General features: G+C 31.4%; 3 protein-coding genes across 4 annotated transcripts; 2 read left to right on the forward strand and 1 right to left on the reverse strand.

Annotated features, from left to right (window-relative positions):
• Nucleotides 1-736: 736 nt before the first annotated feature.
• Nucleotides 737-2,930, forward strand: LOC130968715 (probable jasmonic acid carboxyl methyltransferase 2). Its single transcript, XM_057894127.1, has 4 exons — nucleotides 737-915; nucleotides 1,016-1,420; nucleotides 1,597-1,857; nucleotides 2,076-2,930. Exons 1-4 carry the CDS (start codon nucleotides 841-843, stop codon nucleotides 2,448-2,450), a joined length of 1,116 nt encoding a protein of 371 aa, XP_057750110.1. The 5' UTR covers nucleotides 737-840; the 3' UTR covers nucleotides 2,451-2,930.
• Nucleotides 2,931-3,116: 186 nt separating this feature from the next.
• On the reverse strand, nucleotides 3,117-7,424 carry LOC130968714 (bifunctional dihydrofolate reductase-thymidylate synthase-like). The gene is made up of 11 exons (XM_057894125.1): nucleotides 7,171-7,424; nucleotides 5,960-6,450; nucleotides 5,470-5,869; nucleotides 5,354-5,398; nucleotides 5,127-5,192; nucleotides 4,972-5,033; nucleotides 4,816-4,890; nucleotides 4,559-4,724; nucleotides 4,349-4,472; nucleotides 3,657-3,763; nucleotides 3,117-3,499 (listed from the first exon to the last, which is right to left on the reverse strand). The coding sequence occupies exons 2-11, from the start codon at nucleotides 6,397-6,399 to the stop codon at nucleotides 3,389-3,391; spliced, it is 1,596 nt and encodes a 531-aa protein (XP_057750108.1). The 5' UTR covers nucleotides 6,400-6,450; nucleotides 7,171-7,424; the 3' UTR covers nucleotides 3,117-3,388.
• A 6,107-nt stretch (nucleotides 7,425-13,531) lies between these two features.
• On the forward strand, nucleotides 13,532-17,889 carry LOC130967440 (phosphatidylinositol/phosphatidylcholine transfer protein SFH3-like). Of its 2 annotated transcripts, XM_057892292.1 has the most exons (14): nucleotides 13,532-13,703; nucleotides 13,797-14,052; nucleotides 14,782-14,881; nucleotides 14,954-15,220; nucleotides 15,301-15,378; nucleotides 15,614-15,715; nucleotides 15,986-16,035; nucleotides 16,122-16,215; nucleotides 16,317-16,409; nucleotides 16,504-16,596; nucleotides 16,726-16,840; nucleotides 16,965-17,323; nucleotides 17,436-17,507; nucleotides 17,631-17,889. In XM_057892292.1, exons 1-14 carry the CDS (start codon nucleotides 13,652-13,654, stop codon nucleotides 17,640-17,642), a joined length of 1,743 nt encoding a protein of 580 aa, XP_057748275.1. In that variant the 5' UTR covers nucleotides 13,532-13,651; the 3' UTR covers nucleotides 17,643-17,889. The 2 variants fall into 2 exon arrangements, with proteins under 2 accessions (XP_057748275.1, XP_057748276.1); XM_057892293.1 differs by lacking the exons at nucleotides 13,532-13,703; nucleotides 13,797-14,052 and adding an exon at nucleotides 14,228-14,253.
• Nucleotides 17,890-17,910: the final 21 nt, after the last annotated feature.

Consider the following 17,910-nt stretch of genomic DNA (forward strand, 5'->3'; position numbering starts at 1 on the left):
CTATATTTTCATTTCTCTTCTTTTAAATATTTATTACATATAATTTAGAAATAATTTAGAAAGAATACTAATGTTATAATTAAAAGTTAGAATCAAGATTCAATTGCTTTAAAAAAATTAATTTTGAGTTAATTTTATAACTACCAGTATAATTTTTTATGCTAATATCTAATTATATTTTTATATACATAGAAAGAAAAAATATTATTTTTAAATAGTAAGTATAAAAATTAATTATTTCTATTTATGCAACAGACTTAACAGTTGACACCTAATTAAATGTAAAAATATACATGTTAAATTGTTTTAAATTTTAAATAACGAATGTTAAAATTAATTATTAATAAAAAATTAGACTTTTTCATATAAAAATAATAACTAAAAATCTTATTATTTGATTTTTTTTTTACATATACATTGGTCTTCTTAGCTAGAGACTTTTGTCAACCTATGACTTTTTTTTTGTAAAAATTGTTTGATTTTATAAATCATTTGTACCATGCATAATCTATAATGTCAGAACAAAGTAGATCGTAATTTTAAAAAATTTATATTTCCGTAATATTATTACGGATAAAAATGCTAGTATTCTCTATTTCATTTCGAATGTCCAAATTTACAATTCAACAAATGAGATATTATGCCATTGATGACCATTGACATAAATTAATACTAAACGATATTATGTCAAACTTGCAAGGTTGGGATGTTGCCATCATGATCAATATTCAATTCACCATCGACTTGCCAGCTGATGATTGCTTAATTACATTAGTGCATGCTTGTTAGGTACAAGCCTACAAATTAAGTTGTTCTCTTGTCTTTTCCATATGATCAACGATGGCAACTGAGCAAGTCCTTCACATGAATGGAGGTACCGGAGAAACAAGCTACGCTAACAACTCTACGTTTCAAGTATTACTTTCTCTTCCTCAAATCGTTTAACTTATACATAGAACTCCCCCCCCTCTTTTTTTTTTCTTTTCTCTCTCTCTTCTAATGTTCATTCATGCAGAAAAATGCTATACTCCGTACAAAACATATCATGGAAGAGTGCATAATCAAATTGTATCGGTCAACTTCACCAGAATGTTGGAAAGTGGCGGATTTAGGGTGCTCATCGGGTCCAAATACACTTATGGTAGCATCTACTACTGTCAAAGTAGTTGATGCCATGAGTCAAACCTTGAATCAAGACCCACCCATGTACCAATTTTTCCTGAATGATCTATATGGCAATGATTTCAATAACATATTTAAGTCACTCCCTGATTTTTACAAGAGGATGGAAGAGGAAATTGGTCACAAATTTGGACCATGTTTCATTAGTGGCACCCCTGGCACATTTTATGGGAGACTCTTCCCCAACCATTCCATTCACTTCTTTCATTCTTCAAGCACCTTGCACTGGCTTTCTCAGGTTTAATTAATATAACAATGGATTTAGTTTCTAGGCACCATAAGTGTAAATTTTTTTTATACAAAGCTAATTATCTATTACTGCATCACCTAAACTCAGTTATTATTTTTAACCAAAATATATAAGTATATAATAATAGTGTGGCATTTTAATTTTGCTTTGGCAAGTGACATCAGATTCCGAAGGAGTTGAATAGTGAAGTAGAAAAGCCAATGAACAAAGGAGCAATATGTCTCACAAAGGCAAGCCCTCCAGGAGTTCACAAAGCCTATAGTGAGCAATTTCAAAGAGACTTGAAGGTGTTCTTGCGATCACGTTCAGAAGAATTGATTCCTGGTGGTGCTATGGTCCTTTCTATGATCATTTTAGACCAAAATCATAATACAATCAATGGTTGGGAGGTAATTGGTGCAATACTCAACAACATGGTCTCAGAGGTAAGTAAATGCAACCTCGTATTAATATTAACTATTCTAGGTGTACACAAAAAATAACCAATGATATAGGATATATTGACCAAGGAATAGCTCTAATCTCCGTTTTTAGTGCGCCAAGTTACACTGTATTAAGATTTAAGACTCTTATCATGTGTGAATTTTAATCAATTAAACTCATCTACATCATAACCTACATAATGGTGTGATTTATGCCGCAGCACAAGGTTGAGAAGAGAAAGTTAGACTCATACAACATATCATCATACTTTCCTACGGCTGAAGAGGTTAGGCAAGTAATTGAAGAAGAAGGATCGTTTAACATTCAAAGGATGGAGAAAATAATATATGATATAGTGGAGAGTGTAATGGAGACTAGTAATGACGACTCTTTTATTCATGAGGATGAAGACGCAATTGGAGAGAGGCAAGCCAGGACCATAAGAGCCGTAAGTGAACCTATTTTGAAGGCAGAATTTGGGGAGGAAATTATGGATGAATTGTTCACAAGGTTCAAAAGCAAAACCATCCAACTCAACAGAGTAAAGAAATTGAAGGGTGCTACTCTAGTCGCCTACATGACAAAAGATACTTGACAATGAGACATGAGAAATAATATATCTTACGGTTGGTTGAACTGTACCCTTTTGTCTTTTATTATCCTAATAGAGTTTCCTTTGTAATAACTTGCCGTATGTGCCAAATATTGTTGAGTTTTGGTGGTAAGTCCCTATACCTATCCTCAATGACTCAATGGGTTTAAGCCTGTATAGTCATTTACGAAGAGAGACTTTTACTATAAAAGTTTATTTGTAGATAAATTATTATCTATGCAACGGATGGGGTCTCTCCACCCAAATTCATCCAATTATATAATCCAATAAACAGAAAAGAAAGAAGAAAACTCACGTGGGATAAGTGATTTAACAAAATAACAACCAAAGTTTCCCTGTGAGAAGTAGGAGAAAGGACTAAAACAGGTAAACAAGAAACCGGTAATCATAAATGTCAAGTTACTGACCTTCATATAAGTATAACTTATTGTCTGCATTTGATAAAAACAAAATAACCTAAATCACCTTAGACCCACGACTAAAGGATTCTCAATGGCGACACACACAAAATATGAAGTGTGCCAAAGTAGTTCTTTATTTTCTCTATGAAACTAAACATAAACCTCCTATAGTATTAGCCTGAAACAATAAGAATATGCCTCAGTACAGTAGAGAGAGACCAGAATATGGAGTAAGTGCCTAAAGATGTAATGAAAAGAAATACCCTAATTTCAAAATAGGGCCTATGCTTTCACAGATTAAAATTCTCTGAAAAGCAGATACATCAACTTGTTATAATGGAGTGATTTTCAAACTTATAATATTATTGTAGGTACTGTAATTTTGGAAACCCGGATTTTTCTTTTAACAGTTACCAACTCGAAACTAGCTCAACTGAATTAAGAGTTATTTTTTCTTACTTGCCTCGTTTCAGAAAAACCATAACAACTTGAAGAAAGGATTGAGATGCTAATAGATTCCTAAACAGCCATCTTCATTTCAATTTTCTGGTGAGGATCATAGCCTATGAGATTGAAATCAGCTGCCACAAAAGAATCTATATCCTTCTTCTTTGGGTTTATCTTCAAAATCTGCATGGAATTCAGGTAGTTTAACTTGAGAAAATCCATAGCATTGCTCAAATGTGAACTGACTAAATTAAAGCAAACGCTTTATCATACAAACTTCACATCTCATGTAAACTATAAAATAATATCTAATTGCTGTGAATATGCTAAAATTAAATACCGGAAAAGGTTTAGGATGGTTCTGGAGCTGCTCCTGCAAAGGTCTCACATGATTGCGGTAAACATGTGCATCCCCAATAACATGGATAAAATCACCTGGTACAAGATCTGAAAAAAAGAGGACATAATATACAGGTTGGTTAATCTAAGTTTATTTAATAAAACAACTAAATCAAGCTGCTAGTGGCAAAAAAAATATATAATTATGAAAATTTGATAGTGATAATAAAAAAAAAATAAGCCGTATCTCCGCCCAATGTCTCTGTCCTTCCTGTCGGACACAATACATGAATTTAGTGTCCCAGGACTCAATATCTCTGTCCATGTCTAACCTTCCAAACACGATTTTGTGTCTCTGTGTAAATGTTTCAGCGGGTGCCCTTGTAAACAAACGCAGCCATACAGCCCTTTGTACACAAACTAACCAGAGCATAATGTTAAATTATTAACAATCACAACCTATTAATCAGCTTCAAAGCTTAGCCATTTACAACCAACCAAAGTGACAAAAATCTCTATTGAACCCATGAAAACCTCAACATTTAAGTTGTCACATTGCAAGATAGAGTGATTGACCAAGTATGTAGTCTAGCATAATTTGCAAGAGTAGATATTTGATCAGCATAGATGTTATTAACACATCCGTAATCATTTTCATTTAGCACAAAAAGTTCAGAAAAATAGATTGCATACCACAAACATGAGCAATCATGCATGTCAAGAGCGCATAAGATGCAATATTAAATGGCACACCCAGGCCCATATCAGCAGATCGCTGGTACATTTGACACGAGAGCTCCCCATTTGCTACATAAAACTGAAATGAAGGGGGGATAAAGTAGGTAAAACTTTGTGTGAGAGACATAGATTTCTTGAAAGAGAAATCCAAATATAAATGCAGACCTGCGCAAACATGTGGCAGGGTGGAAGAGCCATCAATTTAAGATCAGCTGGATTCCACGCTGAGAGAATTATCCGTCGATCATCAGGATTCTGCTTTATCTTGTTAATAACATCTAAAAGCTGATCAAATCCTTGACCAGAGTAATCAGCATGCATGTCTGTATACCTATAAAAATATGAGATAGAAAGTGAAAACCCAGTAATCACAACAAATAATAACAAATTATGGTACAGAGGTAAAGTAACAATTCACCTACCTGGCACCAAAGTGCCTCCACTGAAACCCATAAACAGGTCCTAAGTCACCCTCCTCCCTGTCTGTCAAACTAATGCTGCAATATAAATTGTAAATCCAGTTAATGCAGCAACGGACAAGAAAAATTTGCAATCGAATTTTTTATTATCATGCTTGCCTATCAAGGTATTCTCTGGAAGCATTGCCATCCCATATATGAATGCCTTTATCTTGCAGCACCTGTCAATATGACGTGTTTGTTTTTAGGATGAAATTGATCAGTCATATCATGTGGGGAAAACCAGAAAAAGATGGGCCAAAAGATATCATTACCTTAGCACTTGTTGAACCACTGATAAACCAGAGAAGCTCTTCAACAACCCCACGCCAAAATACTCTCTAGGGACAAAGAAAGAAATCATGTCAACCTACAATGGACGTTCCTCTTCCTAGATAAACATCCAAAATAACATACGAAAGTATTTCTACCAAAACCAATGAGAAAACAAATAAACTTGCAGAGTATATTGGAATCATTTTCAAACAAAACAGGTACATGCCTTAGTTGTCAGAAGAGGAAAGCTTCTGCGCAGATTGAACCTCATCTGAGAAATCATGGAGGATGGTCAGCATATAAATTACAGAAATTTTCACAACAAACCAATCAAAACATTACCTGGCAACCAAATTTGGACAAGGTACCAGTCCCTGTCCTATCATCCTTAGTTGTACCTTCAGAAATGATTTCTTGAACCAGTCTAAGGTACTTGTACTCCTCATGTCTCTCAAAAATCATTTTAGGAAGAAAAGAAAATTTCTGAACTTCAAACTTTCTAGAGTCTGAACTATTATCAAAATCTGAATGAGTATTCTGACTCAGGGACTCCAATGCAGAGTTTCTCACACGTACAAAAGTGGTGAAAGAATAGCGGATGTTGTCTTCCACCAAAGGAAAATATGAGTACCATGGCTGAAACATGGAGGTATCAATTTGAGGGATAAAAGTGTCGCACTCAATGCGTTCTTCAATTTCTGTAATATGCACAGCCTCACATCCAGGTGCATTAAGAGCCTCCCTGAACATAAAAATTATCAGGTACGGGAAGAGAGAGAGAGAGAGAGAGAGAGAGAGAGCCTAATATGAAAGGGATGAATACAATTTTCACCTAAATATCTCTCCACCTCCTGTAAGAAATACTTTCTCAATTGAAAGACAGTAAGGAGATGCAGCCAACAGTTCCATAGCAGAAGACAGACTTCCACATATAACAACATTCTCTGCTGTAGCTATATCGAAACTACCAGAGCGAGTCAGAACAACATTAAGTCGACCAGAAAGGGGCCTCTTCTCGGGAGGGATACTCTCCCATGTTTTTCTACCCATCACAACAGCATTCTTCTTCCCAGAATCAGATGTTGTTGTTGTGATCTCCTGAAAGAACTTGAGATCAGAAGGTAAGTTCCAGGGCATTTTCCCATCCTTGGAAATTCCCATATCTCGAGTCGCAGCCACTACTGCTTGGTAAGTCCTCCGCGGCAGATCAGGCTGTAGACCGACATTACTGTTGCCGTTGCCGTTGCCATTGCCATTGGGGATACTAGCCATACTAGAACTTAAAATCTAACCGCGTGAATCGCTTTGGAAATGCGATGGAATCTGAATTAAACAACGCAATGAATTAACACACAGATGAAACGGAATCAGACATGCAGTTTAGGATTATCATTATGCAAAACAATCACGGAATGGAGAATTCGTATAACTAATGATCCATGCAAGTTACAGAACAGGCACAACACAGGCCTCATAAGAAAACAAAAATTAAATCCAAAGTGGAAAGAGCTATCACTCCTTTGGATATTATACATGAGACCTCAGGTTTAAACCTCATTGAAATTGTTGTAAACAAAAACTATGAACTAGAAGACAAATAAATCAAATACACTGAAATAAGTTAAAGACTACGAACATCTCCAATTCTTAATCGGTCAAACTAGTAAAAAGAATAACTCAGAATTCAATTTCAACGATCTACTTACAGTGTTAAAACTAAAAAGATAATGATAATACTACTGCATTATCAAATGAATCACGAAAGCCAGCAAATAAACGAGAAGAAACTGCGAAAATAAGAAGCAAAGAGTGTACTAATTCACACGAACATCGCGTTCGTCTGTGACTCCGAAAAACAACACATGCAACAAATTCACATTAACGAAAAACCAAATTAAGAAAAAAAAAGAAACAAATAACATTTTTGAAAAAAAATGCAGAATATTCAACAAAAACACATTGAAGTCGCGGATCTTACATACACAAATTCAAAAAAATTAATAACAAATAAATAAATAGAGAGATTTTGGAAATGACGCTGACCTAAAAGTCTTCCGCAAAGTATATCTGCTCTTCAAAATCCAGAACAGATGAGAAAATTAAAATTGAAAAAAAAAAGAGCGATTTAAGAAAAGAAAAGAGTAGCTGAAAAGTGATAAACTAAGAGTGGAGTAAGACTGAAAGAGTTGAGAAAGAAGCGAAAATACAAAAAACTGGTCGAGAATGTGTGAGGTTTTTATCCCTTTTCTTTCTTTTTTTGCAGAAAAAAAGAGATGAAAGAAAGAGAAAGAGAAAAGGGAAAGAAAATCGAAAACCACGGTTGACGTTAAGTGCCGCCAAGTAGCGTATGTATAGCGTACAATACATTATCAGTAGAGACGTATTGTATATAGTATAGCGTACAGAGTGGGTGTGACTTGTGACTTGTGAGCCCCTTTTGCTCTCTTTTCCATCATTACCCCTTGCCCCTTTTGTCTTTTTCCTCAACTAAAATGTTGCTATTGGAAGGTTACGAGGGTATTTTGAGGATTACGTAATAATTAGTGTATAGTGTATGCGGTAGGTAGGTGACATTAATACAAGTAAGGCATAAGGCATTGGTGGGGCCCAGAGGATGTGAAGTTCTACCTCAAGGGCGGGAAATTCAGAGCTACCCAATAATAAAGCGCCACCTGTCACTTACATAGTACATTCCGCTTCACAACCTTCTGACACAACCTGTCAAAATCAATGCCATTTTGGTGTTCTTCTTCTTCTTTTTTTTTTCTTATAAGAATTGAATTTTAAAGCATTTCCAAACACTCAGTTAGTACCTTGTATAATGCTTTTTATTTTTAATACCACGATTAGACATTTTTTAATTTAGATAGGGAAGAAAGAATAGTGTATAGGAGATAGTTATGGAGTGTATAGATGTTTTATCTAGTTGTGGTGTTAGATATTAAAATCATACTATTTGATTTGTATGTGGTATAAAAATTGGACCGTTCATCATATTTATGTACTCTAAATTTTTTAAACATAAATTAGAGGATCAGATTTGTGTATTCCAACTTTTTAAAATTTTGTAAGTCTGATTTATGTACATCTCACAATTTTACAAAACACTCAAAATTATAATATTAAGGTATATCACGCATTTCACTTTTATATTTAAATTTTTAGCCCATAATTAGATAGGTATAATACATTGAGACGAGAATTTAAGCGTATCATGCACATATATATGAAATTAATAACAGTTTTTACATAAATCATTATACACGATTTAAATCAAATCATGATTTAGGGGTGAGCACGGGTAGCAAGTATCCGTTTACCGTCTAAACCCGAACCGAACTAATTAAATTGGTTCTGAAATCAATGGATAATCGGGTCTAACCCGAACCAAATCGATTACTTTTGTTAGTGATTGGTTCGGGTATCGGTTTTGGGGTGCGAAACCCGAACTAACCCGCAAACCAGATCATATATTAATCAAATAAAAAAAATAAAAATATATATATGGTTTTTTCATTAGACAATGATTATTTATTATTAATATGTTTAAATTTTAATGAGTTTAATTTTTAATGTATTTGGTATTTAACATGTTTGGATTATTTCTATTAATGTTATATATTTATTATACTCGTTGAATTTTTAAGATAAAAATTTAGTTTTTTTTATGAATTTTAAAGTTATCGGGTACCTAATTATCCGAACCGAATCAACCCGTTTTTAATCGGTTTGGTTTGGTTCGGATATATATACAAAAAAAATGTAAATTCAAACTAAATCGATGCATGCTCACTCCTATCATGACTTGTGAAGGGAGAAAAAGAGAAAAAAAAAAAGAAGTCAAAATTATTTGTTAAAAGTTATTGAAAAAAAAATAAAAATACTGATTTTTTTAATATTAGTGTTCTCCATCAAATCGTTAATCACGTGGTATTTTTTTGTTATTAACTCAAATCGTTAGTGATAATTTATTCTATTTCATATAAATATATTACACTAAATTTACATAATATTATTGTATTACACTCTTCATTTTACAATATCTAAAAAAATAAACCCATTGTATAACCATCGTATTTTTAATAAACATTATATTTGGAATATAATACAATTTCAATACTAATAATTACAATTATTTATTTTTGGAAATTTACTAAAAACATCTTAAAGACAATAGTAGAAATATGCTATAATATTCAAAATATGGATTTAATTTTTATAGTAAAAATAATTAATTTTCAAATTTAATATTTAAAAAATTATTTAAATTTATGAATTGAATTATATAATTATATAAAAAAATTATTATTAGTACATCAAAATTAAACTCTTAAATTAAATATGCATGAAAAATCATAAATCAGATATATTTTTGACAAGCTTCAATTTTATAAAATAATAAATATATAAGAGGAAAAACATTGAAAAAATAAATATAATATAACTTAAAAATAAATGTTGCATATAATTAAAAATTGTTGGAATTAAAACATCAGACTGAAAAATTTGAAGACTGATATAAAATATTAAGTATTGACAGTTTTATCATTGTCTTCCGTATAAAAATTCTGAAATTTTGAATTAATTATCCAATTGTGGATAAAAAATATTCACATCATGCAAAAAAAATATCTTCTAACAAAAGTTTTATTCCTTCGTAAATAAGCGACCACTTGAATCAACAATATTGACCATGACGTTTTGGTTTGCTGATTAATCATATTTTAAGGGTAATTAATTAATTATTAACCATTCTTGCGGCTAACATTTCGGACCATGCATGGCTGATGCAATTTTGGCCGTCCATGTCATCATCAACATTATTTAACAGAACCAAACTGTAAGTTTCACATTAATTTCTGTTTCTTTTAAAACTTTCACAAATCACAATGATATTTTTCTATCAAATCACTCTTTTTCAATCCAACCTCCATTTTAGTGTTCCATTTTCTTAACCCTTTAATAACTTCAAACTCATTTATTCAAATTCACAATAGGTAATCAATCGCTGCTTTATAGTAAGTTATTATTCAATAACTTGTTATTTAAGAATGATTTGTTTTAAATCATCATAAGTAACTGGTTTTCTTAAATATTACTAATGTATGTCTTATTTTATATGTTACTTTGATGGTGAGTATGATAGAGAAGCTTTTTTTTTTTTAATTGATGAAAAACTTAATTATGTCTAAAATTAACATACATAATTTTCAACCATAAGATAATATTTGATAATCTCGTTAAGTAACTAATAAAAATTTAACCAATAACAAGTTAACAAGCATTTTTGAACTGCACTTCATATTAATCAATTATTACTAATTAATTAGTAATTACTTAAAGTTTATTTTTAAAAAATACAAAATTAATAGTTATTAATTACAGTTATTTAAAATTAATTGGTGAGAAGTTGTTTACCTTGAAAGGTTAATTAAAGTTTTAGAAACGATGATACGCAACCATGTCAAATGAAAGTAACATGACATCATTTCAAATAATGTTGCCATTAAAATAAGGAAGAAACTATGTACTCACAAGTAACCAAAATTCTTTTTATCACTTGGAACTTGCATGCTTATTGTCATATCCCCATTCTTAAGATAGCGTTTGAAAAAACAGGGACTACAACTGAGATGGGAGGAGGAGGACTGGGTAAAAAAATTTAAAAAAAAAAAGTAAAAAACTAAATTACAAGCAAGAACCAACAAATTATTTTAATTGATGACCTACCATGCATGTTAATTAATGTGGTATTATTTTAATGAAATAGATCAAATATTTATTTTAGAGGCTGGAGCTAGCAAGCAAGTCTTTTCTCCGAGAATATTAATTAGAATAAATAAATAAACAAATAAGGGGGAGAGAAGATTGACAATAATTAATCTATTAAAGGAAAGTTAACAAGAGTGTTGAAAATGTCATTAGGGTTGAAATCATGACCACCATTCTCATAATTGGCAGCAGAGTCAATTGTTAAAGCTTCTAATCTTAGCATGCTTTGATTTTAGTTAAAGTCAATTCTTCTTTGGAATGAAGTTTTTCATTTTAGTGGTAGCTGGAGAGGAGGCATGCCTCTAATTAAGATTTAGTTTTCTAAATGTTTTAATCTCGAAATCTATACCTCATAATAAAGGTTATTAATTAATTTTAATCAATAAACTAAAAACCTCACTAGATTAATTGTTTAAATTAAGATTGTTATGTCATCATATTAGTCCATTAAAGGTGATTTAATATAGCAGTAATCCATCAAGGAAATTAAAACATGCATCTTTTAAAAAAAAATTAATATATTCAATTATTTTAAATCATTAGGAATTTACCATAAACAAATAATCATTAGTTAACAAATGGATGGACATTACAATCATAACGGTCCTGATTTATACTCATACCTCATAATTCTCACAATTTTTTTTTGACATATAGTAGATCTAATAATTTATTGCTTTTAATTATATTTTAAATCAAAATGATATAAATTAAGTAGGGTAGACCTAAAAAATATATATAACTGGTTATTTGGATAGCAGTCATAACTAATTTATGATTTTCAGTAATTTAGTTAAGAGAAAATATTGGAAATCAATATTAATTGTGTATAATGTGTATAATGGAGTAAAAAATAAAATAAAATTATAACTAAAAATTATATCATTAATTAATTATTTAATTTTAAATTTTAAAATTTGAAAAATTAGATACACGTTCAAAATTCACCGTCATCTTCTGCTTTATCTCGCGTCACTGAATTTCTTGCCGGCTGCCACATCCTCTCACCGATACCGTCCTCACCTCCGCCGGTCAGCCCGACATGCCTCGCCCTTCGACGCTCAGCCTAATGTTGCTACCGCTTTTTCGCACACCTCTCTTCCGAACTGACTTCGCTTTCTCCCATTCCTTTAAGCCTCTTTTCACCGATGATACCACCATGCTCTTCTTCTTCGGATCCAAGCATGGTTAGCTTCTTTCAGATTTGAGCCCTATGCTTCACAACAGTGCCGCTTTCGTCATGCCTAGTCCTTCAAAACTATGTTTCACCACAATAGTTGTTTTTTATTCATCTTCTTCTTCTATTTTAATGCTCAATTTAAAATGGTCATTTTAGTAGTATGCGAATGGTTATTTTAATTTTTATATAGATGATTATTTTGATTGGATTGGGTTTAGTTATATATAATTAAAATATGTTAGATGTTCAATTCATTAGGTATGCAGATGATTATTTTTATCTTTAAGTGGATGGTTATTTTTACTAAGGGTGAGTGATGTATGGCAAGCCAAGTAGCGACTGTGAAATGGGATGATTATTGATGAAGGTGGGGCGCCGGTTGAAAAATAAGAGAGTATTAGAGTGAAATGCTTTAGTAAATTAGAATTTCAGATGGTTATTTTTTTAAATAACTAACTGAATTTTTTAAAAATTTAAAATTTGAAATTGGAGAATTTGAAATTTGATGTGAAATAATTGAATAAGAGTTTTTGAATTTATTATTTATTTTTATTGGGCTAAATAACCAATCTATTATATACATGGTCAAAATTTTTCATTGGCTTCCTCACGGAACTCGTTAGTTGATTACTTAACCAAATAATATACGTTCAATTAGACAAGCCAATGGGTAATAGCTTAAATCACATAATTTTTCATACTCAATTAAGAGGTTGCGGGTTCGAATCTCCTATTTTTGATAAAAAAAATAGACTATATTAAGCGATTTGGCTCTAACTAACAAAGTATACATGTAACACTGTCTAGTTAAAAAATACTGATGAATACTAAAAATAATAATCTATAACCCTGAAATAGAATAAAGAATAGAACCCATTTAATGAAATTGTTGCTTCTTAGTGTAGCAAAAAAAAAAAACAAAACAAAAGAGATTATACTCGTCTAAACGAAGATCTATGAATAGAAGTATTAGAACAAAAATTAAAACAGCAAACACTAAAATTGAGTTGCGGTAACGTAGCTAACCCGTTTTGGTAACTCCATATCATGACCTCACTTCAAGAGATATATTCGGGTCATATATTTTGCATTTTTCTATTCTTTTTACAATTCTATCTCAAAGTTCACACCAGGTATTGTTTTTGTATTCTTCTTCTTCTTCTTTCTTGTCAATATTCATAATAAACTTTACGAAATTCTTAAGGATTATTGTTTTTCTTTCTAGATTTAATATTTTTTTCTTCAACTAGAATGATTTGACATGCAAATTAAGTAGGTAATAAATTAAAACCAGTTTATTCTATGGCATTGCGACAATAATCATATATATTCATCCTTTTTTTTAATGCATGACAAATATGAAGAAATTTGGTGTAATTTTTCTTTTGCTTCTTCTAATAATTAACATTTTTTTTGGTTATGGATAAAAGGTGCAAGTGCACGTGAGGATTCAGCTGGGGGCATTTGTTATATGTGATTTTGTTGATTCTCTTATGCCTTACAGCTATATGTGTTGATCATCGATCATTTCATCAGTTATAAGCTAATTAAGCCTACGAGATTCAATTAATCATGTGTGACACTTTGTCATCTTTATCTAATTCAGATCGACCTTATAAAGTTGGTAAGTCTAATTAATAATAATAAGTAATTATTATAGAGTTATAGTTATTCATCATCATCATATTTAATTTATATTGCAATGAATTATTATTAGGTGTTGAAATTGAATTAATGGAGGATGATGAAAAGAAGCCAAGGAGGCTTGGGTCATTGAAGAAGGTAGCAATGAATGCATCTTCAAAGTTTAGACATACATTAACAAAGAAAGGGAGGAAGCATAGTAGGGTTATGTCTATTATTGATGATCATCTTAATTCAGAAGACTTGCAAGCCGTTAACACTCTACGCCAAGCACTTGTTCAGGATGATCTTTTACCCCCAAAATTTGATGATCACCATTTGATGCTAAGGTATATATAGATCTAGATAAAGAAAAGTTAATAATAAAAAATAAGTTCTTCTCATTTTAAAAAGAATGAAAAATTTTTTTCTTATTTATAAAATCATCAACGTCACAACTTCAACAATTTAGAACATGAGATTTTTTTCATGGCGCGTGTTCAAAATGATCTTTTGCTCCCAAAATTTGATGATCACCATTTGATGCTAAGGTATATATAGATTTAGATTTGGAAAAAAGTACAGGAGAACAACGCTTTTTTGGAACAATCTAAATAATAGGTTAAAAAAGAAAAAATTTTTTAATTTAAAAAAATCAAATTTTGAATTAATTAGATATAATTCTTGTTTCGGTTTTGTTATAAAGACAATGACTTTCATAAATAATGTGAACAATGAATTTTAAAATTGGTTCAATAAGGTAAAAACACACTACACCCCTCCGGAAATCACAAGTGAAGAAAGGAGATCACCGTATGCACAACTGTTATTGTTCACTAAAATCATTATTTTGAATGGTTAATGGGCCTGAAATGCAGCTGATTGTTTACGTTGTTCGCATTTTTCATTGTTCATTGAGCAGGATTGATATATAAGATAGTGTTAGAAATAGCGCAGGATTGATATATAAGATAGTGTTAGAAATAGCAGAATTATAATTAACTTAGGTTGGTCGAGTAGTCAGCTCATTCGTGCGACAAATCCTTAACATGCTTTTGTTATTATTCTTGTGTCTGTAGATTCTTGAAAGCAAGAAAATTCGACATTGAGAAAACAAAGCAAATGTGGGGAGATATGCTTGTGTGGAGAAAGGAGTTTGGCGCTGATACAATTATGGAGGTATTCATCATATAATAACTGTTCCTATGAAATTAATTATAGATGATGTCTAATTATATTATTATTATGAAGGATTTTGAATTCAAGGAGATAGATGAAGTAATGAAATACTACCCACAAGGGCATCATGGAGTTGATAAAGAAGGAAGACCAGTGTACATTGAAAGAATAGGTCAAGTTGACTCCAACAAGCTAATGCAAGTCACAACAATGGACCGTTATCTTAAATATCATGTTAAAGAGTATGAGAGAACATTTTCACTTAAATTCCCTGCTTGCTCAATCGCTGCAAGAAAACACATTGATCAAAGCACTGCTATCTTGGATGTCGAAGGAGTGGTGCGTATTTATGAAAAGGCGACTACTCATACGAAGATATTTTCATGTGAAGATAATAACTGACTTCAATTTTTGTATAGGGTCTTAAAAGTTTTAACAAAGCTGCAAGGGACCTTGTCCAACGACTTCAAAAGATTGATGGTGATAATTATCCTGAGGTACCCTATTATATATTTAGGTGAAAACTCAAGTGCAGTCGACTTCACGTGAAGTTGATAGTTGAGAGCTTTTAGATGAAAATTTAGTCAAATCAGTCAAATTATCTAACGGCTCTCTCAGCTATTAACTTCACATTAAGTCGACTGCACCTGAGTTTCTACCATATATTTATCTACATTCCTCGTATTCTTAATTTTGAATTTTCACTAATTGAACCCTTTCTTTTCCATGTAGACCTTGCATCGCATGTATATCATCAATGCCGGTTCTGGATTTAGATTGCTATGGAATACTGTTAAGTCATTCCTTGATCCCAAGACCACCGCAAAAATCAATGTAAGCATTTGCGACATGCTTATTATTTCCATGTTTAAGGTTTATTTAGAATTTAGAAGTTAGAATTTTTATCAACATATGACTTATTAAGGTTATAAATTAAAAAATATATATATAAAAAGTTTAAATTTTCAATGGATTTGTTATATATTTATTAAAGTAAAAAATTAAAATTAGTATACAATTTATAAAAGACAGTTACTCATCTATAGAAATATTGTCACCCAGAAGCAGTGTTACTGAACAAATTAGTGATGATTTATTGATTAGGTCCTAGGTAACAAATACCAAAGCAAATTGCTTGAAGTCATTGATGCCAGGTCAGTATTTTTTTCACTGAATTATGTTATCTCATTTAATTTATTAATTATAATTAATTACTCATTGGTTTTTGTATATTTATCAGTGAACTTCCAGAATTCTTTGGTGGTACTTGCAATTGTGAAGGTGGTTGCATGCTTTCTGACAAGGGTCCATGGAAAAGCCAAGAAATCTTGAAGGTACTACTTACTTTATTGTAGCAAATATCATCAATTTAAGAATCATATGATAAATAGATAAAGAGTGTAACATATAACTTTTTTGGATGAAATCTAATTAGGTGGTTCAAAAAAATGAGGAAAAAAGAATCAACAAAACCTTGTCCGAAATTAAGGAGAAAATAATCATTGAAGATGAGACATTATACCAAAAGGTTAGTTAGTTTCTTAAAAAGAATTGTTTGCTAATAAAAATATTTTATTAACATCCTTTATTTATTTATGTATTTATTTATTTTGTAACATAAGGAAAGTGATTCTCACAACAAAGAGTTAGTTAAGAAAGAAGTGCAATATGTGGTGCCAAAAGTGGAACATCCTGAAGCATCTCCAATTGCTGAAGTAAGTTTTGTAGAGTTCAATTAGTTACTTGACGAAAAACAATACACAAATTATTGATTTTATAATATACTCTATGGTCTATAATTAAATAATTAACATGCTATAATTTCCCTATGTTATGTATTTCAGGTTGCAAAACAATGTAGTGCATATCAATATGATGCTTTTCTCCCAATGGTTGACAAGTCTATTAATGGATCTTGGAAGAAAACAGTAGAAAATGATCAATTTTCACTTTCTAAAGGTACCATAGCAATTTTAGTTTATCAACAATTTTTTCACCTTAATTAGTTACCAATTTATACATGTTTAAGACCCTTAAAGAATTTGTTAGTTAAAATGCTAAAGAAAATTGTTTGTGTCTGAAGATTGTTACACCGTCAATACTACTTCTTATGGTCGTTCAACTCAAGGTTTTGGTGGATTCATGGCCTTCATAATGGGAATCATTGCCATGATCCGCTTAACGAGGGCAATGCCGAAGAGAATCTGCCCCATGGCCGAACATGATGATTGTAACCCGATTTATTATGACGGCGCTGTGATGAAAGCACGTAACGTTTCCATGGAGGAGCAGATGGCGATGATGAGGCGCATGCTTGAACTAGAAGAGAAGGTGCAAGAACTCAGCAAGAGACCAGAAATGCCTCCAGAAAAAGAATTGATTCTTAATAATGCTCTAAATAGAGTCAATATTCTTGAAGAAGAGTTAGACATGGCCAAAACGGTATAGTATAAGTTCTCACCATTTTTACTATAACTTGAATTAATTTATGAAAATCATGATTTAAATGTTCAATAATTTATAATAAGATATTTAAATCTTTGGCTCCTTTTAGGCACTTGAAGCAGCACATCTTCGACTAGTAGAACTCCAAGCCTACATTGACAAAAAGAAGAAAAAGACACTGGTAGGTCATCTGAACTATGACCATTGAATAATTTGAGATTCATATTGATATAAATTATAGATAAGTTCACAAACTTTTTTTTTCTTCCTTTTAACATGCATAAGCTTTGATTTGTGATTGCAGTTCCACTGGTGAGGAAACAAGCGTATGTTTTACCTAACCTCAAAATATTATTACTAGTTTGTGTTGATATGATTGGTGGCGTTTCCATCTTCAGCCCCATTAGATGTCATTATTGAATTCACTTTGGTATAAATTTGATCAATGTGTAATGCACTGTGTCATCCCTCCAATTTATGTGTATTATGTATATATGCTGCTGAGTAAGTGAATAAAACTATGCTTGGTTTTTTTTGTATAACCAAGTTACCAACTAATTTTCTAATTTAATCTATGCAAAAAG

Source organism: Arachis stenosperma, chromosome 3, assembly GCF_014773155.1.
Source record: "Arachis stenosperma cultivar V10309 chromosome 3, arast.V10309.gnm1.PFL2, whole genome shotgun sequence".
NCBI lineage: Eukaryota > Viridiplantae > Streptophyta > Magnoliopsida > Fabales > Fabaceae > Arachis > Arachis stenosperma.

What these genes read in the sequence shown, in the direction of transcription:
- LOC130968715 (XM_057894127.1), top strand. Translation starts at nt 841, where the DNA reads ATGGCAACTGAGCAAGTCCTTCACATGAATGGAGGTACCGGAGAAACA. An exon ending in CTAACAACTCTACGTTTCAA is followed by an intron (nt 916 to 1,015) that starts GTATTACTTTCT and finishes TCATTCATGCAG; the next exon opens with AAAAATGCTATACTCCGTAC. An exon ending in CCTTGCACTGGCTTTCTCAG is followed by an intron (nt 1,421 to 1,596) that starts GTTTAATTAATA and finishes AAGTGACATCAG; the next exon opens with ATTCCGAAGGAGTTGAATAG.
- LOC130968714 (XM_057894125.1), bottom strand. Translation starts at nt 6,399, where the DNA reads ATGGCTAGTATCCCCAATGGCAATGGCAACGGCAACGGCAACAGTAAT. An exon ending in TTCCTCTTCTGACAACTAAG is followed by an intron (nt 5,193 to 5,353) that starts GCATGTACCTGT and finishes CTTTGTCCCTAG; the next exon opens with AGAGTATTTTGGCGTGGGGT. An exon ending in ACCATCCTAAACCTTTTCCG is followed by an intron (nt 3,500 to 3,656) that starts GTATTTAATTTT and finishes AATTCCATGCAG; the next exon opens with ATTTTGAAGATAAACCCAAA.
- LOC130967440 (XM_057892292.1), top strand. Translation starts at nt 13,652, where the DNA reads ATGTGTGACACTTTGTCATCTTTATCTAATTCAGATCGACCTTATAAA. An exon ending in TCTTGGATGTCGAAGGAGTG is followed by an intron (nt 15,221 to 15,300) that starts GTGCGTATTTAT and finishes ATTTTTGTATAG; the next exon opens with GGTCTTAAAAGTTTTAACAA. An exon ending in TCAATTTTCACTTTCTAAAG is followed by an intron (nt 16,841 to 16,964) that starts GTACCATAGCAA and finishes TTGTGTCTGAAG; the next exon opens with ATTGTTACACCGTCAATACT.